Genomic DNA, 27,308 nt, shown 5'->3' with positions numbered 1-27,308 from the left:
TCTTGGCTTTTTGAAGAAGAGTTACAGTGCGGAAGAATCATCTTTTTTTTTTTTTCTTCAGCTGTATCAGTGTGACCATTTGGGGAAAGTGCTTATTAGGGGACCTGAAGTACAGGGGAAATTTTAGTTTAATGGAGCAGGACTGAGGAAAAGATGTGTAGGAGACATAAGCAAGGTTGGCAGTTTTGAGAAAAAAAAAAAGCAGGTTGAATTGGTGTGGAGCCATGAGTGTTCTGGAGAGAATTCTATCAAGTATCTCCAGGTATTTGTCTTTTAATCCATCTTCTACTTAGGACAAAGATGAAAAGTCATTTACTTTTTTTCCTTTCTTCATCCTTAAGACTCCTAGGGATTCCAACTGATCAGAACTTTTCTGCCCTCTTCATAACAGTCTCAATAGTGTTGGAACAACATAAGCAATCCTGTAAAACTAGAAGACAGAGGCAACAGCTTGGGGAAGCTCTGGAGGTACAGTATGAAAATGACTAGTAGCAGTCTTTTGCACACACCTAGTGCTATAGCAGGCTGCACACCTATCTACCTCTTGGTCATTAGGCAACTCAAAGCAAATATTCACCAGGGACACAGTTACCCAAAGATATCCTCTTACAAATGAGAAAAATAAATCAGTGGTTGTTGGTAATTCATCTTTTAATTACAGGAGCTGCTTAATGGAATGTTCTTCTCCCTTGCTACATATTTTATTAACAGCATTCATGAATAAATGAAATGCGTGCTAACTGTGGAAAAAAAAAAAAGAAACCTTGCACTAAGCTTTCTTGAACCCTCTGTATGAATCTTCATGTCTTGGTATGTTAAAGCTGGTTTCAGATGATTCTGAATTTGTTCACAAGTTTTGCAAGTGAAAATGCTTATATGCACTAGCAGTGCTTTTTGTCCCAGAATAATTAAATTGAAAGTGAAAGCTACACTAAAGTATATAAAAACCTATATTAATATTGAGAACCAAACACTCTAAATATATGCATACATCACCACATATGCATATATATGCATACTCAGATATTTATGTGCATACACATAATGCATGTGCTGAACATGTTTTCCATTATGAGATGTAGTTTTAAGCTCTTACAGCTACGGCTATCCCAATTTTTAATAATTTGTGATGAAATTTTCTGTGCTGGCTGTCAGCCTCAGGCTGTTACTTGAAGAATATCAGCCAAATGGCTAACCCATTTCTGTAAAGTTGCCTGGGAAAGAGAAGAAAGAAGAAAAAAAAAGGAAGGGGACAGGAGAGGAGAGGAGAGGAGAGGAGAGGAGAGGAGAGGAGAGGAGAGGAGAGGAGAGGAGAGGAGAGGAGAGGAGAGGAGAGGAGAGGAGAGGAGAGGAGAGGAGAGGAGAGGAGAGGAGAGGAGAGGAGAGGAGAGGAGAGGAGAGGAGAGGAGAGGAGAGGAGAATTGCGTATGCCTAAAGATTTTATTTTTTTTCCTTAAAAAAGCTCTAGTAGTTATAGAGCATGACACTGAATTCTGACAAAGTAGTAAACTAATTATTGCACAATTTGCCATTTCTTTGTACATATTTATATGTACATATAAATTTGCCATTTATTTGACCAACTTACAGTCCTTCAAAAAGTCACATGCTTGCAAGGTTCTGGCTTACTATTATTGCTACCCTTCTTTTTCAGAGAATGTTTCCATGGCTGCTATGTTTTGTGTGTTGTCCAGTCTTTCTGATATATGTTATCATGCTCTAAGCACAGCTAAATGGATCAGCCCCCTCAGGGATTTGGGAGGACTAATGCATGCTTTGAAAGTCCCTGATGGATTTGGACAAAAGATACAAGCCAAAATGGCTGCAATTCTAACAGATGTAGAGACAGAAAAATATATGACTTCATGCTCCTGGCAACTAAGATCTGAAAGCTTGGCTTTTCATGGAGGCTGTATCATCCATTGGCACACAGACTAGTGTGTCAAAGGACAAAACCCCTACAGGGGCTGCCTGGGTAGATTATCTCTCTTTAACATTTTACCATCTTGCTTCATGCTTTGCCATCCTGTTTCACTTGGGAGCTAAGCAAATGGATAACCAGAAAAAACAATACCTTCCTTTACTTGTCCTAGTGTCCATGATCCTTCCACTTAGGTAGTAGTTCAGTTTATTTAAATGCAATCAATGTTTGTCCCAAAACATTTTCACGATTGTAAAAACAATTACTTAGCTAATTTTTAATTCAATTAATTATCCTCATTTAGATTATTTGCATAATGCTAGTCTCTGTATTTTTAAAATTGTAAATTACTTTTTTTTTATTTTTTTATTTTTAAATTTTGGGTGATCACTTATTTGCTTCCTCAATATGTCTCAAGATGAGCCATTTCCTGTCTACTATACCATTTCCTTGCTTTATTTCAAACCTAAGATATATAGAATATTTATTTTCACTTTATTCTGATGGATTTTTGTTCATTCTGCAACATGATTTCACATCTAATTTTAATATTATCGGAAGTCATTTCAAATGCCCTGCTTTCCTAAGCTTGCTTGTTAAGGTTCTGTGAAAGTTTCATATTTCTTCATGATAGTTGATAGGATGAAATTTTTTTGAGTTTCAGTACATAAAAAAAATACATGCAACATTTTATCGTATGTTAATAAAGCTACAGAGTGCTTATCCTGTCTACTGAATCTGTCTCAAATTGTCCTCTTCTCATTGTACATGTTTCTGAACTAAGTGTTTTTTCTTCTGATCCTTTAATTCTGCATTAATAAATATATACATCAATAAATATATTTTAAAAAAAACATAACGTATTCTTTAACCTGTCCCTTCACCTCAGCTATATAAAATAGCATCAGGAAAGTTAACTAAACAATGGAGAAGCCTATTTGTGAGTAGTTAAAGCACAGTACTAGCAGCTAGAAATTCCCTTCTGACCAGACTTTGTCGTTGACTCTTTTCTTCAGTATTGTCAAGACATTCAACATCCTTGTCTAAGAGCTAAGGACTTATAAACATCTAACTCAGGGAGAACCATGCAGTCTAAAATGAGATCCTTAGTTGCAACTCTTTTGTGTCAGCCTGACTCAAAGCAGTTTCCAATTAATGAAATATTTTTTGGAGAAGCTTTGGCCCAAAATTAATATATTTTATTAGATCAGAAATATTCTTTTACAATATTACCTTACAATTTCCTTACATTTTATTTATTTCTTATCCAGAGAAACACTTGGGCATTCTTTGTCTCAAATTAAGCTTTCCTCCCCTCAGTGCACGAGGTATTTCTGCCACCAAATCTCGTATTTTATGTCAGGCTGTACATTAACCCACCTGATAAAAACATTAAGCAGGATAAGCATTGGAGATCGTCTATTGCCTGAGACCGGACATGATCATTTTGAAGAGAGATATTTGGAATGCTTTTTTCTGTAAATACCATAACTGTGTGTAGACTTTGAAGCAACAGAAAAGATTCCTTTGATTTAATGGGGTAGAGCTGTGAAATGTGGACTAAATGGTTTCCAGAAACAGATTTTCTTAAACTACTTTTTTTTTTCTATGATTGTAATGATTCTCCTCCTTGTATAATGAGCTTACTGGGAAAAAGAACAGTACTTTTCTCATTATCTACCATATAAAGAAGCTAACTAAGAACAGCGATAGAAACTGATGATAGTATATAATTTCCTATTCTGGGCATTTTGATAATGTGGTCTGCTAAAATATAAATATATATTTATATATATTTTTATATATTTATATATATTTATATGGTTTCGAAATGGATTCAGAACAGAGAACCTATAATTGATTAATGCAAATATATGAGTTTTAGTCAAAGTCTTTGACTACTCTCTAGTCTACCAAATACATCTTCAGAAATACATTTTCAGAAATGTTTTAATTAAGTTCAGAATTATCCTTGGTATGTTCTTTTTATTCCTTTGCTAATAGAATGGGTCAAACTACATCAAAGTATAACAGTTAACACTATTAACAGTTTTTTTCTTCATTCACCTTTAACATAACTTCCAATAGGTAAAGCTGCTCTTTTGTCAGTCAAAACCAACTTAGAGTAGATGTACATGATTTAGTGAAAAATAAAAATAAAAATAAATAATAACAAAATTTTAAAAAGAGGGCTCTGTACCTGGTGGGGAGATGTGAATCTTTTTTCATATGTCAGTTGACTTCCTTCTGTGGAGAGGCGGAAACTTTTCCTTCTGATACTGTCTTCTGACTCTGACTTGGGGAACTTGTCAATATCTCCTTTGTCCTCTGCTTCCGACATTTCTTTCTGTCTTCTTTTCTTCCTTCTGTTTCTTCTTTCTTTAGCACTCTTTGAGCTCAACTTTGATGCTTCTGAAGAACTTTCCAAGAGTTCTCCTAATCCCCCTACACCACTGAAGTCTCTTGATGCAACTGATGCTGCTGCCACTGCTGCTGTTGCCTGGCAGGTTACAAAACATGGTATTCTCAGTAGGCCAAAACCAAACAATTTTACAGACTTTTATCAATCATTTTTATTATCACTCAGGCAGTCCTGCTTGCTGTACACCTTTCAGTGAGAAGATACACACAAACAAAATGAACCAAAGGTAAACTATTGAGCCCCTCATCGTTTAGTAGTGTGAGCTACTTGAAACATTAAATTTAGCGGTGCAATTTCATCATTATTCCTTAAAGACTTACTGAACAAGACACTGGTCTAAAATTAAGGCACTTAGGAAAGTATAAGCGTGGGGCTTTTTCATGTATTTTGGAACTGCTTCCAGACCTTTTCTTGCCTGACATTATGTTCTAATTCAGCTGATTCCTTCTGAATCTTTACAGAGAAAACTAATCCCTAACTTCCACCATATGGGTTATTGTATCACAATCCAACTAGTAGCCTGAAAGAAATTTAATCCAGCCTTTCTTCACTGTCTTTGCAGTCTCCTCACTTTCCGTCTACTTTCACTGGCAGCAGACACAAACTTCTCAAAGACTTAGGCATGTCTTTTAGCCCTATCTCCCTCTTCATGTTACTTTCCAAAATTCCCACTCTAACAGCATTCTGTGATATATTTTGAGTATATATACAGATATGCTCAAAAATATGTATACTAAAAAGTACATATATAATATATATACACTTTGTAATATATGCTTTTTAATTATTCAGCAAAACGTTTTCACGTACAAAAGGAATCTTGACTCTAATACTGCTTTTCTTATAATTAAATGAGTTGCCATTCATATAAAAAGATGTAATGATGCCTTGGCCTTTATCCAACTTTCCTCATAGTCTGCTTTTTCCATTTCTTTTTAATTCTTGGTCAGTTTCTTCTCTGTCTCCACACTGAATCACACAAACATTTAGATATCTCTTGATATAATTAACAATGGCTTAGTGACTTCCAGGGATGAAAGTGTCATTAAAAATGCAGTCTTTGGTGATATTTAACATTTTTATTAAGTTACATTTTGCAGGATTCTTCTTTTTCCTTGGTGATTTGGAAATGATAGGGCTTAATGACTAAAATAGAGATACGCTAGTTAGATTTCACAGGTCATGCATAAAGGTTTCTTTTTAAGGAAAAAGAGTTTCACTTTCTATTAGCACTTTCTTTATAGAATCATTCTAATTTAGTGAAAGTAGCTCTACCAATATGCTACCAAAACTACAGTTTCATAGAAAGTTCTGATTTACTAGTATTTTATAAACATTGTTCTGTTGAAAATGACTACATGCCAAATGAGAAGTGATGGAAAATCAGTCCAGAAATTAGACAGATGTCTGACTCCCAAAGCTGAGTTTCTGCATATATTTTACAATCAGATATGAAAATTTCACAGACGTATCTATTGAAGTTCATTTTTCTCTTAAAACTGTAAAATATTTGTCTTCTCTTTTCAAAGAAAACAAAGATTATTGGGGAGGAACTATTAAGTACAGCAAGCTTGGAAATTCTCGCTCAAACCAGAAGTAACATTACTAGACTTTTTTCACACGGTTAATAAGACCTGTAACATAGAAGCATCATGAACTATGACTACTTAGTCAGGCTTCAAGGACACCATTATCACAAATATTTTACAAATATTTTTTTGGCAATTCATTGAATAGTTTGCACATGTTCTAATTCCTATAAATATATTTCTTAAGAACAAGGCTCTTTAGAAATTACAGTATCCATCATTACCTGTGCTTCTTCTTGTTGCTTCTTCAGCTGTTCCAGCATTTGTTGAAATTCTGCCTCTTTCTGTTCTGCTTCTTCCATGGTTGCTTGATTCTGCTCTTCATAGGCCATGGCAACCACAGCCAGAATTAAGTTGATCAAATAGAATGAGCCAAGAAAAATCACCAGAACAAAAAATATCATGTATGTTTTCCCAGCAGCACGTAGTGTCTAGGGAATAAAAGGCATATCTCAATATTAAACCACATCTTTGATACTGCAACACCGTAATGCTTTGCTAATGCTTTACTTGAACATTTCGGCTCATATACAAATAAACCTACTTTTTACGTCATAAAATTTCCTTACCAGCTGATACAGGTTTTCCCAGAAGTCCTGAGTCATTAGCCGAAAGAGTGACAAAAAAGCCCAACTGAAGGTATCAAAACTTGTGTAACCATAGTTGGGGTTTCTACCAGCTTTCACACATATGTATCCCTCTGGACACTGCCTATGTGAAAACCAAATAGGAGATATTAATTCATTAACTTTTATTTTCCTCTGTGTATTTTTATATATATATAAAGTGTTTTGGGACAATATGTGTTATTTTTGCACATGAAATCCATGAATTACAATTAAGTTCATTCAGACAAAAATGTTCTAACAAACAAATATGAGTGTAAACAAAAGATACCCTTTTCATCCATTTGTTACCTGGAATGCCCCAAACGTTTAAATTCTTCTCAGTCACATTTTGCAAATAGAATCTTTACTCCAAATGATTAATTTTCTGGCAAAAATACTTGCTGAAATGTTGTTAGGGTTACAGACAGATTAGATAACATTATTAGCTAAATCCAATTGTACTGGGATCACCCACATGAAAGCTGAGATTTTTTTAATAAGCTTCATCACTGCAGCCAGTCTGGTATCAGAGTTCAGTTAAAAATTCTAGCCTAATAATTGGACGCATATGTATGGCAGAGTTTGACAGTGAACTTTGCAAAAAGCTAGACTTGAAAAGACAGATTCAACCTTGTGCTTTCTTAATGTTTTACATATTCTCTGTCTCTGCTTTCATCCTACTTTGTTCAATCAGTTCATTTCCAAAATATACTTTACAATGGTTCAGATTTTACCAACATCAACATAATTTTCCAATCAAGTATGAACAAACACTCTTAATGAATATTTTGCTTAGCCAGTGATATTTTGACTTAAGAAATCACTGTTTACCAGAAAAACCCTATAAGATTTGTATCACTGTTAATAGGAAGTTGCAACTGCTATGGATAGATTTCATGTTGTTGCTTTTTCTATAAAACATAACAGAGGATTTTTGAAAGGGTCTTACCCCGCATCAGAGCTATTACCACAGAGTAGAGCATCTCTTTGTCCTTCCAAAATATAAAAATGAGCTGTGTAGAAAGCATTAGAAATATATGTGAAAAAGTCAAATGCATCTTTAAGTACTACTAAATAAATAAATTAAAAAAAAATAACATAATAAAAAAATGGTTATTTGCTAATTACATTGTAGTTTATTTAGGAACACTTCTGGTTATTGTACTTGTTTATTGTATGTGTCTACTATTGGTCAGTAACTGTAAAGAGTTCTATATAAGGCATTCTATATAAGCCATTCTTTTTTTTTTTTTTTTTTTTTTTTAATTACAAATATTTATGTAGATAGCAACAAATATATTAAAAAGTTACATCAGTCATTCTTACTTTCATCCTCAATGTAATCCTTCCAGTTAAATGTGCTCACTGTTGTATTAACAAATGTACCATTTTCATCCATTGTGCTATTAAAGTAGGAAATAACACTTATTTCAAAAGTAGAGTTGTCTGGAGGCCACTGCAGGCATTTATTCCTCAAGTTGCCCATGAACAGCTGCAGCCCTATTAGTGCAAATACACTCAGACAAAACACAGTCAGGATCATAACATCCGAGAGCTTCTTCACAGACTGAATCAGGGCTCCTACAATAGTCTTTAGGCCTGCAAAGAGAAAAGATCCATAGATTTATCAGAGTATCTTTGCCCTCCCTATATAGTTAAGATGTCATGCAGACACTTAAAAGAAACTATTTTTATTTGTCAAAAAGTAAAGCTTCATGAACAGCCTCAGAGCTTGTGAAGATGAATGAAAGAAAAATATTTTTTAATGAATATGCAATGTACATACGTTCAAATACACTGAAAATATAACACAATTATCAAGCAGGAAATTTATCAATCATGCTTTGCTGTTATAGATATGTTTTGATTTCTTAATTTCTCTTTCCATTTAATACTATGCCAATAATTCACTTTCCAGTTTATATTAACTGTAATTCCGGAACAATATGAACTGGACAGAACTGCAAGGAAATTTCAGAAAAAAAAAAAAAAAAAAAATTGATAAATTTTCCTGTGCAATACTTATCTCTTTTTTTTTTTTTTTTTTTTTTTTTGTAGCTTTTGTTGTTGTTGTTAGTTGGTTGTCTTTAAGGCAAATTTCATTTTTCATTGGTAAAATAACAGAAAAAAAATTCAAAATCAAGAAAGCCATAGCGCTAAAGCATTTTTAATGTAAAAGAGACAATTTTTCATAATAAAACATGGAAAAACAAAGCAAAATAATCCATAGGCCTTACATTTTTGCTTCATGCAAGAATCTGTTAAACTCAAAGGCTGATTTTGCAAAATAAAAGAAGCTAATGCTAAAAAGGCAAAGAATCATAATCCTGGTTTATGATCCATGCCTTTTTGTTTTTTTTTTATTTTATTTTGTATTTTTTGCATTATGAGCAACAAATAATAAGACTTATGCTCAAAAGAAGTGAATTCAACTTCAATGGAACAACAGTCAGCCTCAGTGTTTAACCTAGCTCTCACCTGGAATGACTGATATTGTTTTCAAAGCTCGGAGAACTCTGAATGTTCTCAACGCTGAGACATTGCCCAGGTCCACAAACTCTGTCACATATCTGTAATAGGGGAGTTCACACACAAACACATTGACAGCACACAAATAACAATTGGAGTTACAAGGGGCCTAACACCTTACACAGTTACTTCTTACCTGGTATTACAGAAATAGTTTTCAAAGCTCTCAATACTCTGAAAGTTCGAAGAGCTGAAACATTGCCTAGGTTTACAAATTCTGTTACATACCTGTAGAATTAAATCACAGTTATTCAGAATTGAGGCAGAGCTTACACTAATTACGAGGGTCTTCAAAACCTCTGTGGCAACATTAGCAATCATACTCCAAAATTTACCTGTCTCTTCAGTACACCTCTCTTTCATAGGTGTTTATTTTCATCAGTTATGCTTAAATTTCACTGAAGTGAAACTCACTGATTTATATTTGAACAGATAATTAAACTAAATAGCCTGTAATAGGATGGTGACATGAAGTTAAAGGGATGGTTTCCATTCTGATGAGCAGAAAAATGTAGGACATGAAATTAGTGTCCCTCAGTAATAATTATACTAGCAGCTGAAACTCTGTACTCAATCCTGCCGTATTTTACTTTGATTTATGAGTACTAAAATGTGTGACACAGCATCTAAACTTCACAGGTTGCAGAAATTAAATACTTCTAAATAAATATATTTACGATAAGAATAGTATTTGCCACTAATTTCATGCCCTAAAAGCTTAAAAATTCTTGAACCACTTACGCCATTAGAATGACACTGAAGTCAAGCCAGTTCCATGGGTCTCGCAGAAAAGTAAAACCTTCTAAGCAGAAACCCCTTGCAAGAATTTTTATAAGTGATTCAAAGGTATATATTCCAGTGAAAGTATACCTGAAATGCATCAAAGCAGAAAAAACGGATCTTTGCATACTTACGTTTGTAGACAGTGGCATTTTTAATGAAAGATGATTTGCATGAAACGAACAGTTAGAAGTGAAAGGAGCAACTCATTAAGCTGATTTGTCATAATTAATTAATGAATTTAATCATTCAGTAGATAAAATTCAAAACCAAGATACATATATACTAATCCTTTTCTAAAAGCTTGATTTAATCTCAGTGTTTGTGCTTGCAAATAGTGTCAGACTTTAGTATTTATACATACATTTCAGATTTGATATTTATATGTACATTCTCCAGCGTTCATGAGGTTGCCTCTTTGGTTGCATTAATAGATCAGGTGGATGCCTAAGCATTACAAAAATGCAGATTTTTTTTTTAACGTTAAAATCAGAGTGTTTTATGAAAATCAGTTCTGGATAATAACTATATTCATGCATATGGTACATGTTTATTTCATAAATAAACATTAAATATAAGAAAATATGCCCAGAGTGTTATTATTGAACATGTGGAGCATGATTACCGATATAACTGGTGTGGGAACAACCACTCATTTATAAATATAGAATACTCAGTTATAACCAGAGCAATGCAGAGACTTCCTGAGGCCAACGTGGGTCTGTGTGGACCAACCAAAGGAAATCTACCTATGATCCTACTGCTCTTTCAGCCTCTCAGCAACTGTCACAGTCATAGCCACTGCTGAGCAGGCTGGGGAACAGGTGAATGCTATTACAGTTTCTATATATAACATTCAGAGCATGCATTGAAATAAATAGAAATCAGTAACGGCTAGTGGAGAACTCAAAGGAATGAAAGAAGCCACAAGCAGTTAAAACATTTTTTTTTGTTTACCTTTTTTTTTTTTTTTAATTTGATCAATAGCATCATTTCAAAGAAAACATGTTTCAAAGGAAAACATATATCCGTAGTTTTTTAGAGAATAGAAATTAATGTATAATCATGAACTTGATACTTTGTGGTTTCCTTGTTTCTTTCAGCTCTCCCTTACTCCTTCATAGGTAAGACCCTTTCCTCAGTCATTGGAGCTTCTTGTGTTTTGGGTGTTTTTTTGTTCATGGGAGAGACTGCCCACTGTGGCTAGCACTTGTGAGTTCACATTGGTGAGCCACAAAGAATGTGGTAAGATCATGGATGCTCAAGGAATATATGGCTGGCCTCACCAGTGACGTGCAACAACTTCAAATACACATTTGAAGTACTGGAGCTCTTTTCCGAGCCTGCAGCTCAGAACATCCAAGGGCAAGAGTTCATGTCAGTACTTCACAGTATAAATTCAGATATTCTTCATATATAATTTTAAAGAACAAAGCATTATTTCTAAGACATTGAAATTATTCAGGAAGGAAACAAAGATATTAATTATCTCATGGAACCTACTTCTTTATGACTCTGGAAAAGTACAGTTGGATAAGCAACTTTCCATAAATCTTGTTTGGAGCCACATGAAAATGAAGAAGTAAAAATGAAGAAGTAAAAATGTTAACTTACTCTACATTCTTTGTCCAGTCTGGAGGGTTACTCATGGTCATAAATACACAGTTGGTCAAAATAGTGCACATGATAAGCATGCTGAATAATGTAGATTATAGTCAAGGGATGTAAGTCAGAAAAACATGACAATTTTACAATGCTGAAAGCACTAAAATATTAAGCATATAAAAATATGTACAAATAACATGAAATTCCAAGTGAGACCTGAAAATAAAGCTTTGCACATAATTCTATCTATTTTAAACGATATGCCATCTGGCATGGTATGGTGTACTCACAGTAAAAAACAATGCATGACTTTTATAATTATGGCATGTTTGGGATTTAAATGAAACTTGAACACATCCTTACATGTATAAAAATATGAAATGAGTACCCAAATGTAATCTTTCATTAAAGCTGAGGAATCATTCTAAAAGATCTATGTGCAGGAGCACCTAAGTTGTTATTTGGAAAGGAGTGAAATATATTGGAAAATATTCTCCTTCATTTTGACCTGGATCTTTAGTAGGACATGAACCCCAAAGCTAAAAACACAACACTGAAAAAGTATGCCTGAAAAAAAAAAACAACAACACAGTTCTTTATTCATGCTCTTTTATCCTTGCTGAGTGAGTCAAGCTTAGGAATACTGGTCTTGGAAGAAATACTGCATTTCTTACAAATACTACTGGTCTTAGTAAATTTGTGACCTCAGATACATTGAAGTGCAATGGTTTGTTCATAGCTGTAGGGCTTTGTATGGGACTAGGCCTCCATTTATATATAAAGCCTGATAGTTGAGTTCTGACAGCTTTAGGTGGTTCAGTAGCAAATTCTCCTCTTAGGAAGTACGATCTTACTGCAATTCACAAGGTGATTTTTTAGGTGTGATCAGCATAAATTTAGTTAGCACAGTACACCCACATGGACATAATCTGTATATCTATATGAAAAGTCATATTCTAGTCATTATTTCAGTCTTAAATGACAACTCTTAAATCAACATCAAGGAAAAAAAAAGGATATGAATGTACCAAAATCTTGATAGCAATTTTTCTTATGGGATTAAAAGGAGTTAAAATGTACAAGGCAGATGTGGCACTGAATCGGAAAATTGCCTTTCCCTTATTCAATACTATGAATGTCTGCAAAACAAAAATTATAAAATTAAAATACAATGTTGACTATACAAGTGTCTTTACCTCCTTATAAAGTATTCCATTCTTCATCTGGTAGTTTCAGGTTTCATTCTACTGTCTATTGCATGAGGAAAACAACTGATTACAGTGGATTAAGCCTTCCATGGATGATTCTCCAGTTCATTGACTTTCCTAGCATATGAACTGAATTCTGATACTATTAAAAATTGGTTGGAATTACCAGCACAAACGTCATTTTATCAGTAATAGCAAAATATGGCATTTCATCATTAAAATTCTTTTAAATTTTTGTTTCTGACAAATTAAGTCTTTGATTAAAGTCAGAATTTCAGATTAGTCAAATACATTCTACCTTGTGATTAAACACAAACAAAACAAAAATTGTGACAGAGACATTCTGAACTCTGCTTTGTATTTGGAACAAGTATGTGAAAGAAACATATATACATATGTATGGTTACAAGGACAAACGCCTTGTCACTAAACAATGTAGCATAATTTAAAATAATTTCTGTCATTTTAGAATTTAAACACTACCAATATGAATTATATGTATCTTCTGAAAACGTGTCTGTGAAAAACTGAAAGGGATGAATAAACTGCCAGCTGACATCATTCGGAGCAAAGATAAGTGTAACCAGAACCTATATTAATAAATCATTTCTTCCAAAAAATGATGTTTTCATTGTGAACAATATGCTCTTATTATCTATGAGCACCAAATGTAGGTAATTATTATCTTTAAACTTTGACCTGTTAAGCATAGAGTGAGTGTTCACTTTCATTCTGTTCCTGTTGGTGGTCATTGCCTAAGTGTTTTCATTTTTATTCCAAGTATATTTGTATTTGAGATTTACTTGCATCTTTGGTACTCTTTGAAATTTCTCCAGGACATGACTATTCTTTATTCCTTTTGCTCTTTGTCAGTGGTAATGGCTATGCTTTGTGTTACCATAATAGAGTCTTTGTTACGCTCTCAGCAGAGCGTAACACTCAGAGGGTATCACTGGTTTCCATGTTGATTTCTATTCTCTGCAAAAACTTGCCATTGATCAGAAAAACGCTGCCCTCTCCATGGCCTTTGCTGCCTATCTGGTCTCCACCAGAGCAGCGCAAGCAAAAGCAAACATCACTGTGCCACGAAAGAAAACAGGCAAAGGAGCCAGTGCCTGTTCACACAATAACATCATGCATGGCACTAGGGATGGCAGAGTGCCCTCACAGTCATTGGCATTTCTTTCTGCTCTATACCCTTTCACCCAGTTAGGAAAAGTCAACAGATACTGCCTGTCCCAAGGGCCCTGCTGCAGCAGAGCCTGAAGACAGACTACAATTCATGTATGATTTTGTCTGCATCAACATGTTGATGATTAAGAATAGTTTCTGCTAGAAATTGGAGGAGTGATGACTAATTCTATTTAAAATGTCCATTTGTTTTCTGTCAAGCATATCAGGCTGGTATGTAACATAAATACTGGCATCACCTGTGACAAAAGATTCTGAAGTTTACTAATTACTTGCAGCAGACTAAAAAGTCTTCAGTAGTCTGAATTTTTCCAGTTTTGACTACTTTTTCTGATCACTGGAGATCAGAAATAATACTTCAGTACTCATACTTTCTGATACATATTGCTAGACTTGTTTAGAAAGCTTTATTCCTCAACTTACTTATGCAACTTTATTCCAGAGTTGTTTTGCTACTAGATAAAATAAGGGCTTAGTGCACAAAGTTATATTCTAGGTAAGAATTTCTATGAAACTATTTTATAAGACCAAAGATTTAAAACGTCTCTGTGCTACATATATGTATATTTATGTTAGTATATGTTATATAGCTGTAACAGAATCAAGGAATATGGCTACAGTCATGTATTTCACTAACTTGGATGGATGCTACCTGGTTATACACAACCATTTCCAATACAAAATCATGCTTGAAACATTTTGTTTGTCATATCCAGTACTACAGCTACATTGAAATCAGGAAAATTCAGCCATGTTCTTAGGCAAGTTGAAGGAAGTTATATCATCCGTACACTGAGGTAAATAACAAATAACTGCTGAAGTCACAATATAGAAGAGCATAAATCAGTTCTGATAGATGAAAGGATATTTCTATGTATTATTTTGTGATAAAAAATAATCTTTGTACTGCACAAAATTATATTCTATTTTGTGCAAAATAATATTCACTCACTTTTTTATTGATATAGTATGGGTCCAGGTCTTCCAAAGGTTCAGATACCATTCCTGGAGGTATGTCACCATAAATAAATGGCAATGTCTTTCCTGCCTCCAAGTCACTGTTTGGCTTTGGACCATTTTCATCATCATCATCTGTATGTTCTTGCTTGGGCTTTTTAGCTTTTTCTTCTGCAGAACGCTTTTCAATAGCTGCGAGAGAATCTCTAGTAAAATAGCGGAAGCTTTCAGGTCCTGGTGGTACCAGCAGTGCCTGTGCCATGTTTTCATCCTGCAAATTTAATTACTTTTAGCTTCTTGCATAAGAATGACCTACAAAGGAAAATGCAGATAATTTAGGAAAACTGGATTGTACAAACAAACAAAAACAAACAAACAAACAAAAAACAAAACAAAACAAAACAAAACAAAAAAACACTTGCACAGAAACCTTTTCCAGGCCTGAAATAGAAGCTGCATCTTTCAAGGCTGAATAACAGCTAAAAGCAACTGCTCAGTTTATTTAGATATTTTGTAATTTATTTTTCAGCTTTTTCCTGTTGGTCTATAAAATGACACAATTTCTGTCTGCTAACACTGCTTTTTGTATGTCCTTAGACTATCATAATTACAGAAAAATACTGATATGTTTCGTTTTAATTGTGTATTTCTTTTTAACAGTAAGTATAAATGCATAGTCTATGAAGTACTATGAAGAATATAATATAGTATGGTTTATTATTATTATGGTTTATAATTTATTACTATTAGTTTAGTTTAATTATTACTATTTTTAGTTTATTACCATTAGCTTTTTAGTATTATATTCTAATATAATACTAATAGTATTATAATATATTAGAATATATATTGTATTATATATTATTCATTATACTATGAAGTATTTACTTCATATAGTGTAGTGTAGTACACTACATGTATATACTATAGTACGTGTATATACAGAGTGCTATACTATGTGAAGTATATACTCGTATATCTATAGTAATATAGTATATTGTATGAAGTATATTTTATACTTCATATAATATAGTATACTATGAAGTATATACTATAAAGTATATTATGAAGCAGAAACATAAAATTTATAAACTGGTATTTTTCTAGTTATATTTATCTTCTCATATTTTTTTTTTTCAAGTATCAGTAATCTAACTTTACAAACTTAAATTATTTAATTAAACCAAAATGAAGTTTTTGTATGGTTAATGTAATTTAAATTCATTTAAATTACAGCACTTGAATTATGGGAGGAACAAATATAATTTGTTCTTACTGGCAGTTTATTGTGCTAAAAGTTAATTTTAGATACCAAAGCAGGTTAGGCTCCACTTATTGTGATTGTCTGTGAGATGTGAATCAAAACCTCAAGACTTTTAGGTAAAATGAAAGAAGGTGTGCAATCAAGACTGTGTGGGAAATTAATGTTGTCCTGATTTCTTGCGAGGCAAGGATCATAATACTATTTCAGACTAAAACTAACTAGAAATCTAAGATCGTAGTTCCCTATGAATGACTTCAGTGCCAGTGCCAGCTTATGTAGTTTCTGCTGCTTTTTCCTTCTGTCTTCACCAAACTCTCTACTGTAGCACAGGTTTCCTTATGCATGTGCATATCATGCAGCACATCAGCTGAAAGTAACATTCTTCAAAGTCATTCTGCAGTGGGACTTGTAGCTCAAACTGATGCAGCACACAGCACAACAGTGAGGTTAGAATGGATGGAGGGAGGAATGGCAGAAGGCAGATCTGGTTAAGCAGCTAAGGAGCAATGCAACCAAGCAGGACATGATAGCCTTATTTGGTGTCTACTTTGCAAGAGTATGAGGCATATAAATAATATATAAAACAATATTTTTATATATTTTAAAAATTATGAAAACTATTTTTTTTTCTAGAGTTAGTGAGTTTCAGTGCCTGAAATGAATTGTTTTAATTGTGTTTTCTGTACAAAGCCATTCAACCTTCCCTACATTACCTCATGAATCCACAACACCTATGTGCTGGAGTTGCCAAGTCTGGATTTGAGATGTAATATTGTATTCATTTGCATTCATTCAGTAATCTTTTGCCTGAAGTTCCTTGCCTGTCTGGAGAAGTTTGTACAAATTGCAAACAGATGCACAATCTCCCATGAAGTGCTATAGTAATGATCTTAGGAAATAATGATTCCCTTTTTGAGCGACTTCACTAGAAATGCATTTATCTGTACTGCCAGATGTCCACAAAGTGGTCAAGAAATGACTGGGGAAAGTAATATTAGCGTACTTGGGGTTTCACCATATTTGTCAGACTATTATAAAACATGCTTTAAATAGTTTTCTTGACAAGGTGGAAACATTATTTAAGTCTTGCCTCTATTACTGACTAGTGTAGACATCTGTACTACTGACATCTCTCCTGGCTGCTTCTATTACACAAGAAGTTTCTTCCTCTACTATGCCCAATATTTATGCCAAATACCTGATTTAGATAACATTGCTTAGTAGAAGAACACACAAATATGTATTTGATTACTGTCTCTGTACATGGCATAGTTTAACAAAGCAATTAAACAAAAGTAATTCTATTCCCTGCATGGAGCCCTGAGCAAGCTCTTAGCAGTCTTTGAGCTATAAACCGTTGACAGATTCTCTCTTCTTCCTTCAGTGATTCTGTAATTGCTTATATCCTGTGACTAAACTGCCAGGACAGGAATGATACTGGGCAGAATTCAGACAAGGAAAGATTTCTGCCTAGCTAATCATTTCAGAATAGCTTTCATTAAAAAGGTATCTTTAAGGAACAGTCTCAAAAATACGTGTAAGATCTCAGTAGTTTAGAAAGTTAATACAACGCTCTACTGAAACCTCAGCTCTCTCAAGGCCCCTCATTACCTGGCACTGCTCAGCAAAATGAATTTCAAGTATTTGAAATACAAGTTGGGCCTAGATCCTGTATGTGTACAGGCCTATGATTCAATAGATTTGGCAAGAAAAAATGAGCTCCAGGTTATTATTAAAAACATCCTTATGTCAAATAAATCCATTTAGTTGTGTCTGAACATTTCATTCTACAAATCCCTTTCTAGTTTTCCTTCAGTGTCTTCCTTTAACTACAAAGACTGAGCAAGACAAGTTATCCACATAAGTTCATAATTTTATGCATTTTTCAGTTAATTATATTATGCCCATGGATAACTTGTTAAATTTTATTTTTGAATATAATTATATTCTCATAATTTACACAGAAAATGACTCAGAAAATAAATGAAATATCTGTGCTAACAATGTCAAATTAATTTTTGTGTCTCTCTGAAAAAGGCAAAGGAAGTGGCCTGAAGGCCATATATTTATGATATCTTAAATCAGGCAAGTGGTAAAATTGAATGTGTCACTGTAAGAATTAGGTGGATAGTATGATTATTTATTAAAATCACTAGGTTATCTAACAGGTTATTTGCATTTTGCATGAAACAATTCACATATGCTCTTCAAAATTTTTAAAGTGTAAAAATAGCAAATCTTGCAATGTCTTATGGGCTGTTTTTTTTTTGTTTAGAACACTGGCATTAGAATTATTTTCCTGCTTTTTTTTTTTTTTTTTTTTTTTAACCTTGGAAAAGCTGACTATGAGACTTTCATTCCATTAAAATTGAAACACTGGCACACAAACATGTATTGGCATAAGTGCAAGACTAGTGAATGGAATCTAAAATGGCCATATACAATAATTTTCTTATTCTAATCTTTAATTTGAGAGGCTGTAATTTAGGAACAATATCTTCCTATGTGTCAGGCAGAACAGTAGCCTCTCAGATGCTAAAACATGGGTTAAAAAAATTTGCTTTAAATGACAAACATTCATGAGAGTAGATGTCTCGCATTAGGCCAGTAAAGACATTAGTCCAAATAAAAAAGATGGGGCTCCCACTGTAGGAGAGACAGAAACAACAGGGTTAGTGGCATCACTTCAGCATCAGATAGAGATTATTTTCCACTGCTTTAAAAGTGTAGAAGTGTGCTGATGTTGTCAGAAAGTTACCTCAATTCTAAATACTGCTGTCCTAACAAGTGGAGTACAGAGGGACTATATGCAAACAGGGTCTAAAGGAATGAGTCATAATAACTTCCTCTCTTACTATTTGGAAAGTTGTTTTGCTAAGTTCAGGCATTATTTTTCAGGAAGTGAAGATAAGTTATCTTTCAGTTATGTTCTGATCCAATTCCAAATTGGGTAATAATTGCATTCAATTTAGCATAAAAACAAAAGACAAAGTGATAGGTAAATGTTAGTTTGGTGCAAAGATTATGTAGTAAGAAATACTCTTACTGAAATTTCTCACAACATCTATACGTGGAGGATAATTTCACAGAGAAAAACTTATCCCCTTATCTGATGAAAAGCTTCAAAGTATTTTTTTACAGTTATAGATTATCAGCTTTCTGTAATTAACATTTACCTTATTTTTTCCTGGCATCTTTGAATGATTTTTTACTATTTTGAAGTACTGCTTTAAAAATATTTGAGTAAGATATACCTCTCTATATATATATATCAAAAAACAAAGCAAAAACAAAAACAAAACACACCACCACCACACACACACACACAAAACAAACAAACAAACAAACAAAAAAAACACCCAAAATGTTACTGCTGTAATTCAAAGAGCAATGCATGAATGCAATACAATTCGGAGTTAATTGAGGTATGTAAAAAGATATCCACACAAAGCTACCTGTGGATCCTAAGACAAGGAGCCCCAGGAGTCTATGAATGTTGGTTCCACAGAAGCAGGTATTTTCAAGGTAAAGAGTGACTTCCTGAAAGCTGAAAACAGCCTCCAGAATTTAGCACCTGCTCTCAACATGCCTCTTTAAATGGTAATCTACTGATTTAAACTACGATAATTTGTGTTTGTAGTTCCTGACTACATGTAGGATTTGTTTTTCCTTCTTCCATTCTTTCCAACGTTTATCACCCATCTATTGTGTCATTTTCCTTAGACTATAATTTACCTATAGCAATGACTATAATTTTTGTATGGATTTGGACGGTCAGCCTCGGTAGCCTGTAGGCATTAGTATTTCACAACTACACAAAATAAAAATAATGAAGTCACCATCAGGTACTTATTAATAAAATTAATAGTGGTAATAAATAATGGAATACAAAAAATACTTTTTTATGAGAATACAAAATCAACTAATAAAGAAATCTAGCAGAAATAATATTTGTATAATAAAATCTTATTTTGAAAATTATTTAAAACAGGGCAGTGGTAATTGGCTGAATGTGGATTAGTTGGTCACATTGACTGAAACCTTACTAAAGAACAGTAAATAAAGGAGATACTAACTAATAACATGGTCTTACACAAGATGTGAAAGCATGGTAACTACATTTAAAGAATCCCAACCTCAAAAAAAAAAAAAAAAAAAGTTTGGAATTCTGGGCAGAATACAATTTATGAGGTTCAGTCTGACCAACAAAAGATTTGGCAGATAGACAAACACTCAAAACTGATTTGATCAGAGACTGGAAAGCAACTTCAGACCTATCTGAAAAATTCAGAAGCTGCTCTTTGGGATATCTTTGGCCACTGCTCTCTCAGCAGGAGACATCATTATGGTTATTCTTATTTTCTTTGTGCCCACTGGTGTCACACACTCAGCTCTTTTCTTTCCACCTTCTGCCTCACTGCAACAGTCACTTTTGAATTCCTTTGTTCATCTACCTTGTCTCCTTCTACCTAGGACTGCAAATAGTATCTTATGGTTCTTACATCCATGCCAATGTATGCTGTATCTGGTAAGCTGGAGTAAGCAAAAATAAGTAGGTTTTGTAGAGAAATTAACATGGATTCCACAGATATGTACATGCAAGTTGTAGAACCTCCAGAATAAATGTTTTGACCTATTTATTTATAAAAATGGGCCAAAACCTCCATGAATTTTTTAAATGTAGGCCTGACTTAAATTTTCTTTAACACTTGTGTTAAAGTTGTGTCTGAGAAGGTGTGAAAAGAGATCACATGTGCCTAAAGTATTTGAGAAGAAATCTGAAGAAGGACAAATAACCTTATTCATTTTAAGAGGAAGAGGAGGTGTCTCTTTCTTAACCCATCAGCCTAACCGGAATACAATACTTACTTTTTTGCAAATACTTTCCAATGTTAAAAATCCTTGAGTTCTAATGGAAATATCCACAGTAAACATAACACACAAATTTCTACAGGTGGACATTATTAAAGATGTTCAGTTCATTTTCCAGCTGATATTTTACAGAAGATACAAAGCACCATATTAAATGGGCATCATATGAAGAGAAACACAATGTCTGGCTGAGAAGAAAGGATAGTCTTACCTTTATTTTTCTAAGATATGCCAGGTCAGAATTTAGCAACTGGATCTTTTGCTATCATGAAAACATAAAAGCTGCATTTCTAGCTGAAAATATATATATTTTAAAAAGTTCCTCCTCAGGAGCTGAAGCTTCTTCAAGATTGAAGTTTCTTCAAGGCTCTATTATTCTTTATCCTTGTGTCCAGAGCTTCTCAAAATGAGTTGCAATAGATGAAAATAAGTTTCTATGTTACATTATATATATACAAATTTCTTTCAACCTAAGAAAAAGGATACTAGGGAAAAGCAGCATTGAACATGGGCTAATGTACAAAACTTAACACAGACCTAAAATACACTTCAAAATATCCTTTAAGTGGTGTGAATTTTTTTAAATTCCATTTATTCTTTTACATGTTTAAACTGAAAGGGAAAAAAAATGTTTTGTTAAGATTACTATATGATTAGTACTTTCTTTGGTAGACATGTGATAACTGTGCCCAAACTTACAGGCACAGTTCTTATCTGTTGCGCAGGAAACTGTGAAGATTATAATTACTCCCCACTGGATTTACTGTCTTTAACCAGGAATAAAAAGTTCATTCAATCTAAATTTGGAGGAAAACGTGGATAGTCCTGCAAACTATTTATCTTAGAGCATGTTTGTATAAGTGTTTTGTGTGTGTGTGTGTGCAACAAAATTTTTCTTCCACCTCAAGAAACACAAGGGACAGTTTCATCTCCAGATTCTTCAGTCTTCAGATTGCGTTATTACAACTGCTGACCACAGGTTAGCTGTGGCTTTCTCAGGCTTTAAAGCTTTAATAATCTGAGTATATAGTTCATTAAATTTAAACGGTCTACTTACATCTTGCAAACTTTGGTCTTCAGCCATTGAGATTGAGATGAGATGTCTTTGAGACATTTATTCTCATTTGAACTACTTTTATTTTTGGCTCTTTCCTTACTTTTTTTCTGTTGTCGTTATTTTGTTTCTTATTCCTAGAGAAGAAAAGAAATAAGACAATCTTCTCCTTTAGGTCTTTGCATCTGCCAAAGCAGACCTTATATTACTTTTCTCCAAATACAGTGAGAATGAGCAGCCATTGTAATGTCTATAGATAAAGAAAATTTGTGTAGACACAGATCTGCTCAAAGAGAACACAGAACCTGGGAAAACAGAAAGTGAAAGCCTTCTACTAGACCACTGCTTCTCTTGCAAAGACAGATCTCCAAAAACTCCTACAGAAAATATGTTCAAAATACTAATCTAGAATTTGCCTAGTACTAGTTACTATTAATCTAGAATGACATTTTCCAAAAGATGTAAGTGGTACCACAATTGTAGCTTCTGTTTGTTTAACAATATAACATAAAGTCATTCAGAAGATTGCTCACAGCAAACTCTTTTAGTGCCCTGGTCATTTTGAGTAAGGCACTGATTCAGCATATCTTGCTGTGGTGAGTCACTACTGAAGAGGCTCCACTGAAGACATCTGAAAGCTGTGTCTCCACTACTGCCCTCAGGGGATCTTGACTCTGAGACTGCCACCAATGATACTTATCCACCAATGCAAATTTTCTACTGAATGCAGCTTTCCCTGGAGGTACATAGGGGAATTCCCCATCCCCTTGCCTATTGGGTGCATCTGGATTCTGCCTCTGAAGTAGCATTGTGCTGAAATCTAATCTCATGGTCAGATACAGGGCAAATAACGACGACTAAAAAGGTTAAGTGCTGTTGCTTGCAGGCTTTAAAATAACATGAAGGAGATACTGTAGTTTCCTAACGGGAGTAATCACTAATGCTAAGTATATGACACTAATTGTCAAAAGAAGGAATTTAACTTCTAGTCAGTTGTTAAAATATTTGCTAGTGTGTAAAAAGTGGAGGCATTCATATTAAACATGAACAACTTTAATACCACTAGAAATGCAGGTAATTTCAATAAATCCTTATTTTGAATTAGAGCAAAAGGCAGTCATAGAGAACAGTTTTTCACATGTAACTCCATGGTCTAGCCTTCATCTCCCTATTTATTATATTTCATATATGTTTTATTGGCTGTATGTTCAGTGGATGAGGAATATAGCTTTGTACCTACTAATACTATAAGTCACAGTGATAGCATTGCTGGTACTCACAGCAAAAACTGAAGAAATGAGGCTGGCAGAATTGTGAGCCCTTTGTCCTGAATTTGTAGTAGGCCTAGGCCATGTCAGGGTAATTCCATTAAAAAAATATCAATTCATATATCATTTCATATAGTTGTAAATATCTTCCTTCTGCATAAGGTAGGTATTTGTAACTCACTGAACAAAATTACAATGCTTTCTTAGTGTTTTGCTTTTTGTAGCATTTTAATCTAACGTCTTTGGATTTCAACACAAGGCTATAAACTTGCATATGCAGATATCTAAATTATACATTTTTACTGTAGCTGAAAGTGGCTATAGAGAATTATTTTGGTTGATATGAAATTGACCAAAATTGTTTTATTTGGAGCAGATTATCCTGCTTCAACTTCCAAGAATGAATCACAGGTAAAATCTCAGGCATAATGAGAAGTGATTGCTGATGGAAAAACTCTACATATATTCTTTCCTAGCTGTGGGACTATTTCCTGAACTCTTCTGCCTATATGGCATCAGCATTTCTTTTAAGGATGGCTGGAATGTCCTTCAAATTGTGAGCTATAATATTAAAAATATTATATTATAAAACATCATATTATATAAAATATTTCAAACTATATGCTCATGCACTTCAGCTCCCTTTCAATGTAATTATGAGCTGGAAAAGATAGTTGCATATTGTTGTCACATTTTCCTGTGGCTAAATGTGTTGATTCCTCTGAAATGTAATTTAGAAGATAAATGGGGTTATTCAAAATTAGACACTCCTATCAAGATTATTTTAGGACAATCTGCCAATGATGGTTTCTGCTAAGTAAAATCTAGTTAGTGACAAATACAAGACAGTGAGGAAAAATCCTTCGTAACTATATGAATATTTGAAGCGTTAAGTGATTAAAAAAAAGTTAACCCAATTATATATTGACAAGAAACAGTTATCCACAAAACTAACAGTCCTGATTCAGAATAATTTGTTGCCTGTTCCCCAAATCCCTTATCCAACTAATTCCTAATCTTTTTAATCTTTTTTGTACTCAAATTAAAATTGAAATATACTGAGAAGTGAAGCACTTGAACATACACCACAATCCACTGTTGTAGTTTTAAAGAATTCACAGTAAAACCTCAATTAGCAATATCAAAATAAATCACAATGACTTTTGCTTTCTTTAAAAAAAAAAAAAAAAAAAAAAAAAAAAAAGCTCTGTTTGTAAAGTAATAATCTTTACAAAAATTTTCTAGAGAAACTTGTGAAAGTGCATTTGCAACACAAAATGTTGCTTGTGAACCTCAGAAGAAATATCAATCCAAACTTGGAAAATTAACTAAATCACTAAGAACCATGCAATTGGAACACTTATTTTCCTAGCATTACTAAGCCCCAGAAACTAATCAATATAAAATATGAAAGAATAAAACTTGCACAGCACAAGATTAATGGATTGTATTTAGACTTTGGCAGTTGTCTAGGGAACTGAAAGGAAAAAAATTGAACTTCTGACTGAGAGGCATATACAGAATTCTCAGCTGAACGTGGTCGTTGCTACACAAGGATGAGAAAGCACAGAAAGGCAACATGAAAATAGAGTGCTTTATATCTGTGGTTTAAAACAGACAATGAAAAATTCTGCATGGATTTATTCAATTTCCATTAGTATGGAACTGCCTAATAGAACTTAATTAAGCTCTAAGTTTGGAATGTTTTCTGAATGGATTATGGAAATACAATTTTGACCTAGTCACTACATGTATATAAGAACTCCAAAGCCGCAAAGCTCATGAGATACAAGTTATACCACTTCTTTAAAAAGTATCTTTTCTTGTAATGTTGAAATTAAGTACATCAGCTCAATATTTGTACTAATTAGAGGCCTGTGGTTTACGTAATACACTCTACAGAATCATGGCCAAAGTTTTATAGAAGGTAATAGAATTTTAGCATTCTTCCTGTTATAACACAAACTAACACAATTTGATATATAGGAAATAAAAGGCAGTTAACTCAAACTGGTATTAGTGAAAGCCTTTCAGGAGGATTCCTTCTGAAATATTTTTGTATTGCTTTTGGTCAGAACTTGGGTCAGACCTTTTTGTACAAATACTGGCCTTTAAGGAGAACCAAATTTTTAATAAACAATGTCTAATTCAAACATAAATCATCAAGGATCTTGTTGAGCGGTTATACCGGGATCATAGAGACAATAGTACTGATACTCTTCTTTTTCCATACTGACACCTGTGAAATCCTTTCAGATTTACTAGTGCCCTTCACGTTTTCAGTCAGGAAATCCTGCAAAGAAATATGAGGATCTGCCTGATGCAGTGCCTATATAGGGAGTCAGCTGTATGTGTTATTCATATTATGTTCAACTGGTCTATACACATTCAGTAGCAACATCACATGTGATAGATGTCAGCTGTGCACAGTAGGTAGTTCAACAGTGCAGCATGTATGCATTTGATATAAGATATCCTCTTATTTGATATATCTGCCAGACTTACTGCATATGCACTAAACAGTCAATGTACACATATTCAAAATTTTTCTGTTGATCAGGATTTATGACACCCACCAACTTGACAGATCAAGTCAGGAGTCCAGAGAAGTTGCAGGGAAAACAATTCCAGGTTGAAAAGGGGACCTGTACATACAGTAGTGCTATGATTTATATTTGCCTAAGTAAAACTGTTCAGTAAGGAAAGATCAGTAACAATAAAGAATTTGTTTAGAAGACTAGACAAATATTAATCTGAGTAGAAATAGCTTTTTCTTTAAGGTTTTTACATGCAAAAGAGCCTCATAAAATCTTAAGTTCTTTAATTTGACTTTAACTTTTTATTATTATTATTATTATAAAACACATTCCTTGATCTGTCTTAATTGGTAGAATAAGTGAACAGTCATTTTTTGAAGGAAGACCTTGCAAAGACGGGTAACCACTTTCAAGTTTAGTAACAATTTGAAATGACAGTTTGGGGTTCGGTTGGCTGGTGCTTTTGTGTTTTGTTTTGTTTTTAAATGTTTGTTTGCTTGGTAACAGAATAGATGAGAATAGATTATCTATTCTTTTGGAATAGATAAGGATCAAAGGAGAAACCAGATACTTTTGTGACCTAGAATTTAACTTGGTTGTTTCTTTTTGGGATCACAGTGATGGTACTCACTTTATGGTTATTCAAGAGCATATGGTGCTCCTACTCTATATTTACGTTTTGAAGTAATGCAGTCCTTGCCTGAGTTGCTCTTATCCTGCTCTTTACCTAGTTACAAGACAAGGAAAATCAAGCAATAATTCTATCAGAATAGCATAGCAGGGATTCCAGTTGTCCATAAGGAAGAAATGATGAAAGCAGATGAACTCAGTGTAAGATATCAGCTCTAATATCTAGATCCTGTGGGAGGGCAGTCAATACTGAGATTAGAGTGCTATTGGCAATGTGCTTCAGAGCTTTTAATCAGGATTGGTAGCTGTAATGAGTAACAGCATCTTTCCACTAAGAGGATGCAATTTCATATAGATGGATTTTATGGAGGTTGACACTTCGTGTGATGGACTTACTGAAGCCCTAGGTCTCAGTGTGTACATCTGTTCTGTAAGCAGTCTGAATGTGCGTCAATTTTATTATGGTATTTTAAAGTTTTTATGAATTCAACGTTACACTAAAAAAACAATATTCCCTACAATTGGCAAAAGTATATACTACTGATTGATATGATAATGTTAAAAAATACAGACTAGAGAGTTACAATGAGTGGCAAATGAGCTGATTACACTTTTAAAAGTTAAGTTTCTATCCTTTTCTTAGAATTTTCTGATAAAAAACAGAGGAAATTAAACTTCCTGAAGCTTATTTTCAGTAATTTTCAGAGGTCAACAAATCTTAACCAAAAAAAAAAAAAAAAAAAAAAAAAGTACCAAATATCAGAAACTTGTATTTGTTTCCCCTTACATTTAACTCAAGCAGGGTTCAAGCAATTTTTTCATTTGTCACCTTATGTCACAAACAATATCGGGTTAAAAAGGGCCAGGATTTTC

At 33.6% G+C, this 27,308-nt stretch overlaps 1 protein-coding gene across 2 annotated transcripts in view; it reads right to left on the bottom strand.

Moving 5' to 3' along the window:
* LOC311438628 (sodium channel protein type 2 subunit alpha-like) overlaps positions 1–27,308 on the bottom strand; it is a 71,589-nt gene that overhangs the window by 42,003 nt on the left and 2,278 nt on the right. The window contains exons 2-13 of one of the 2 annotated variants that reach the window (XM_084523219.1): positions 22,004–22,137; positions 21,158–21,343; positions 14,806–15,122; positions 12,476–12,593; positions 11,464–11,554; positions 9,811–9,939; positions 9,206–9,297; positions 7,867–8,139; positions 7,490–7,553; positions 6,502–6,643; positions 6,157–6,363; positions 4,122–4,421 (exon numbers count right to left, since the gene is read on the bottom strand). In XM_084523219.1, the coding sequence (XP_084379345.1) occupies positions 4,122–4,421; positions 6,157–6,363; positions 6,502–6,643; positions 7,490–7,553; positions 7,867–8,139; positions 9,206–9,297; positions 9,811–9,939; positions 11,464–11,554; positions 12,476–12,593; positions 14,806–15,072 (1,683 nt within the window). In that variant the 5' untranslated portion in view covers positions 15,073–15,122; positions 21,158–21,343; positions 22,004–22,137. Of the gene's footprint in view, positions 1–4,121; positions 4,422–6,156; positions 6,364–6,501; positions 6,644–7,489; positions 7,554–7,866; positions 8,140–9,018; positions 9,111–9,205; positions 9,298–9,810; positions 9,940–11,463; positions 11,555–12,475; positions 12,594–14,805; positions 15,123–21,157; positions 21,344–22,003; positions 22,138–27,308 lie in introns of both variants that reach the window. The other variant, XM_084523218.1, reaches the window with a different exon arrangement.

The sequence above is a fragment of the Aythya ferina genome (assembly GCF_964211825.1).
Source record: "Aythya ferina genome assembly, chromosome: 6".
NCBI classification, from domain to species: Eukaryota; Metazoa; Chordata; class Aves; order Anseriformes; family Anatidae; genus Aythya; species Aythya ferina.
Note: the sequence above shows the minus strand (reverse complement) of the source record. Positions and strands in the feature narration are given on the sequence as shown.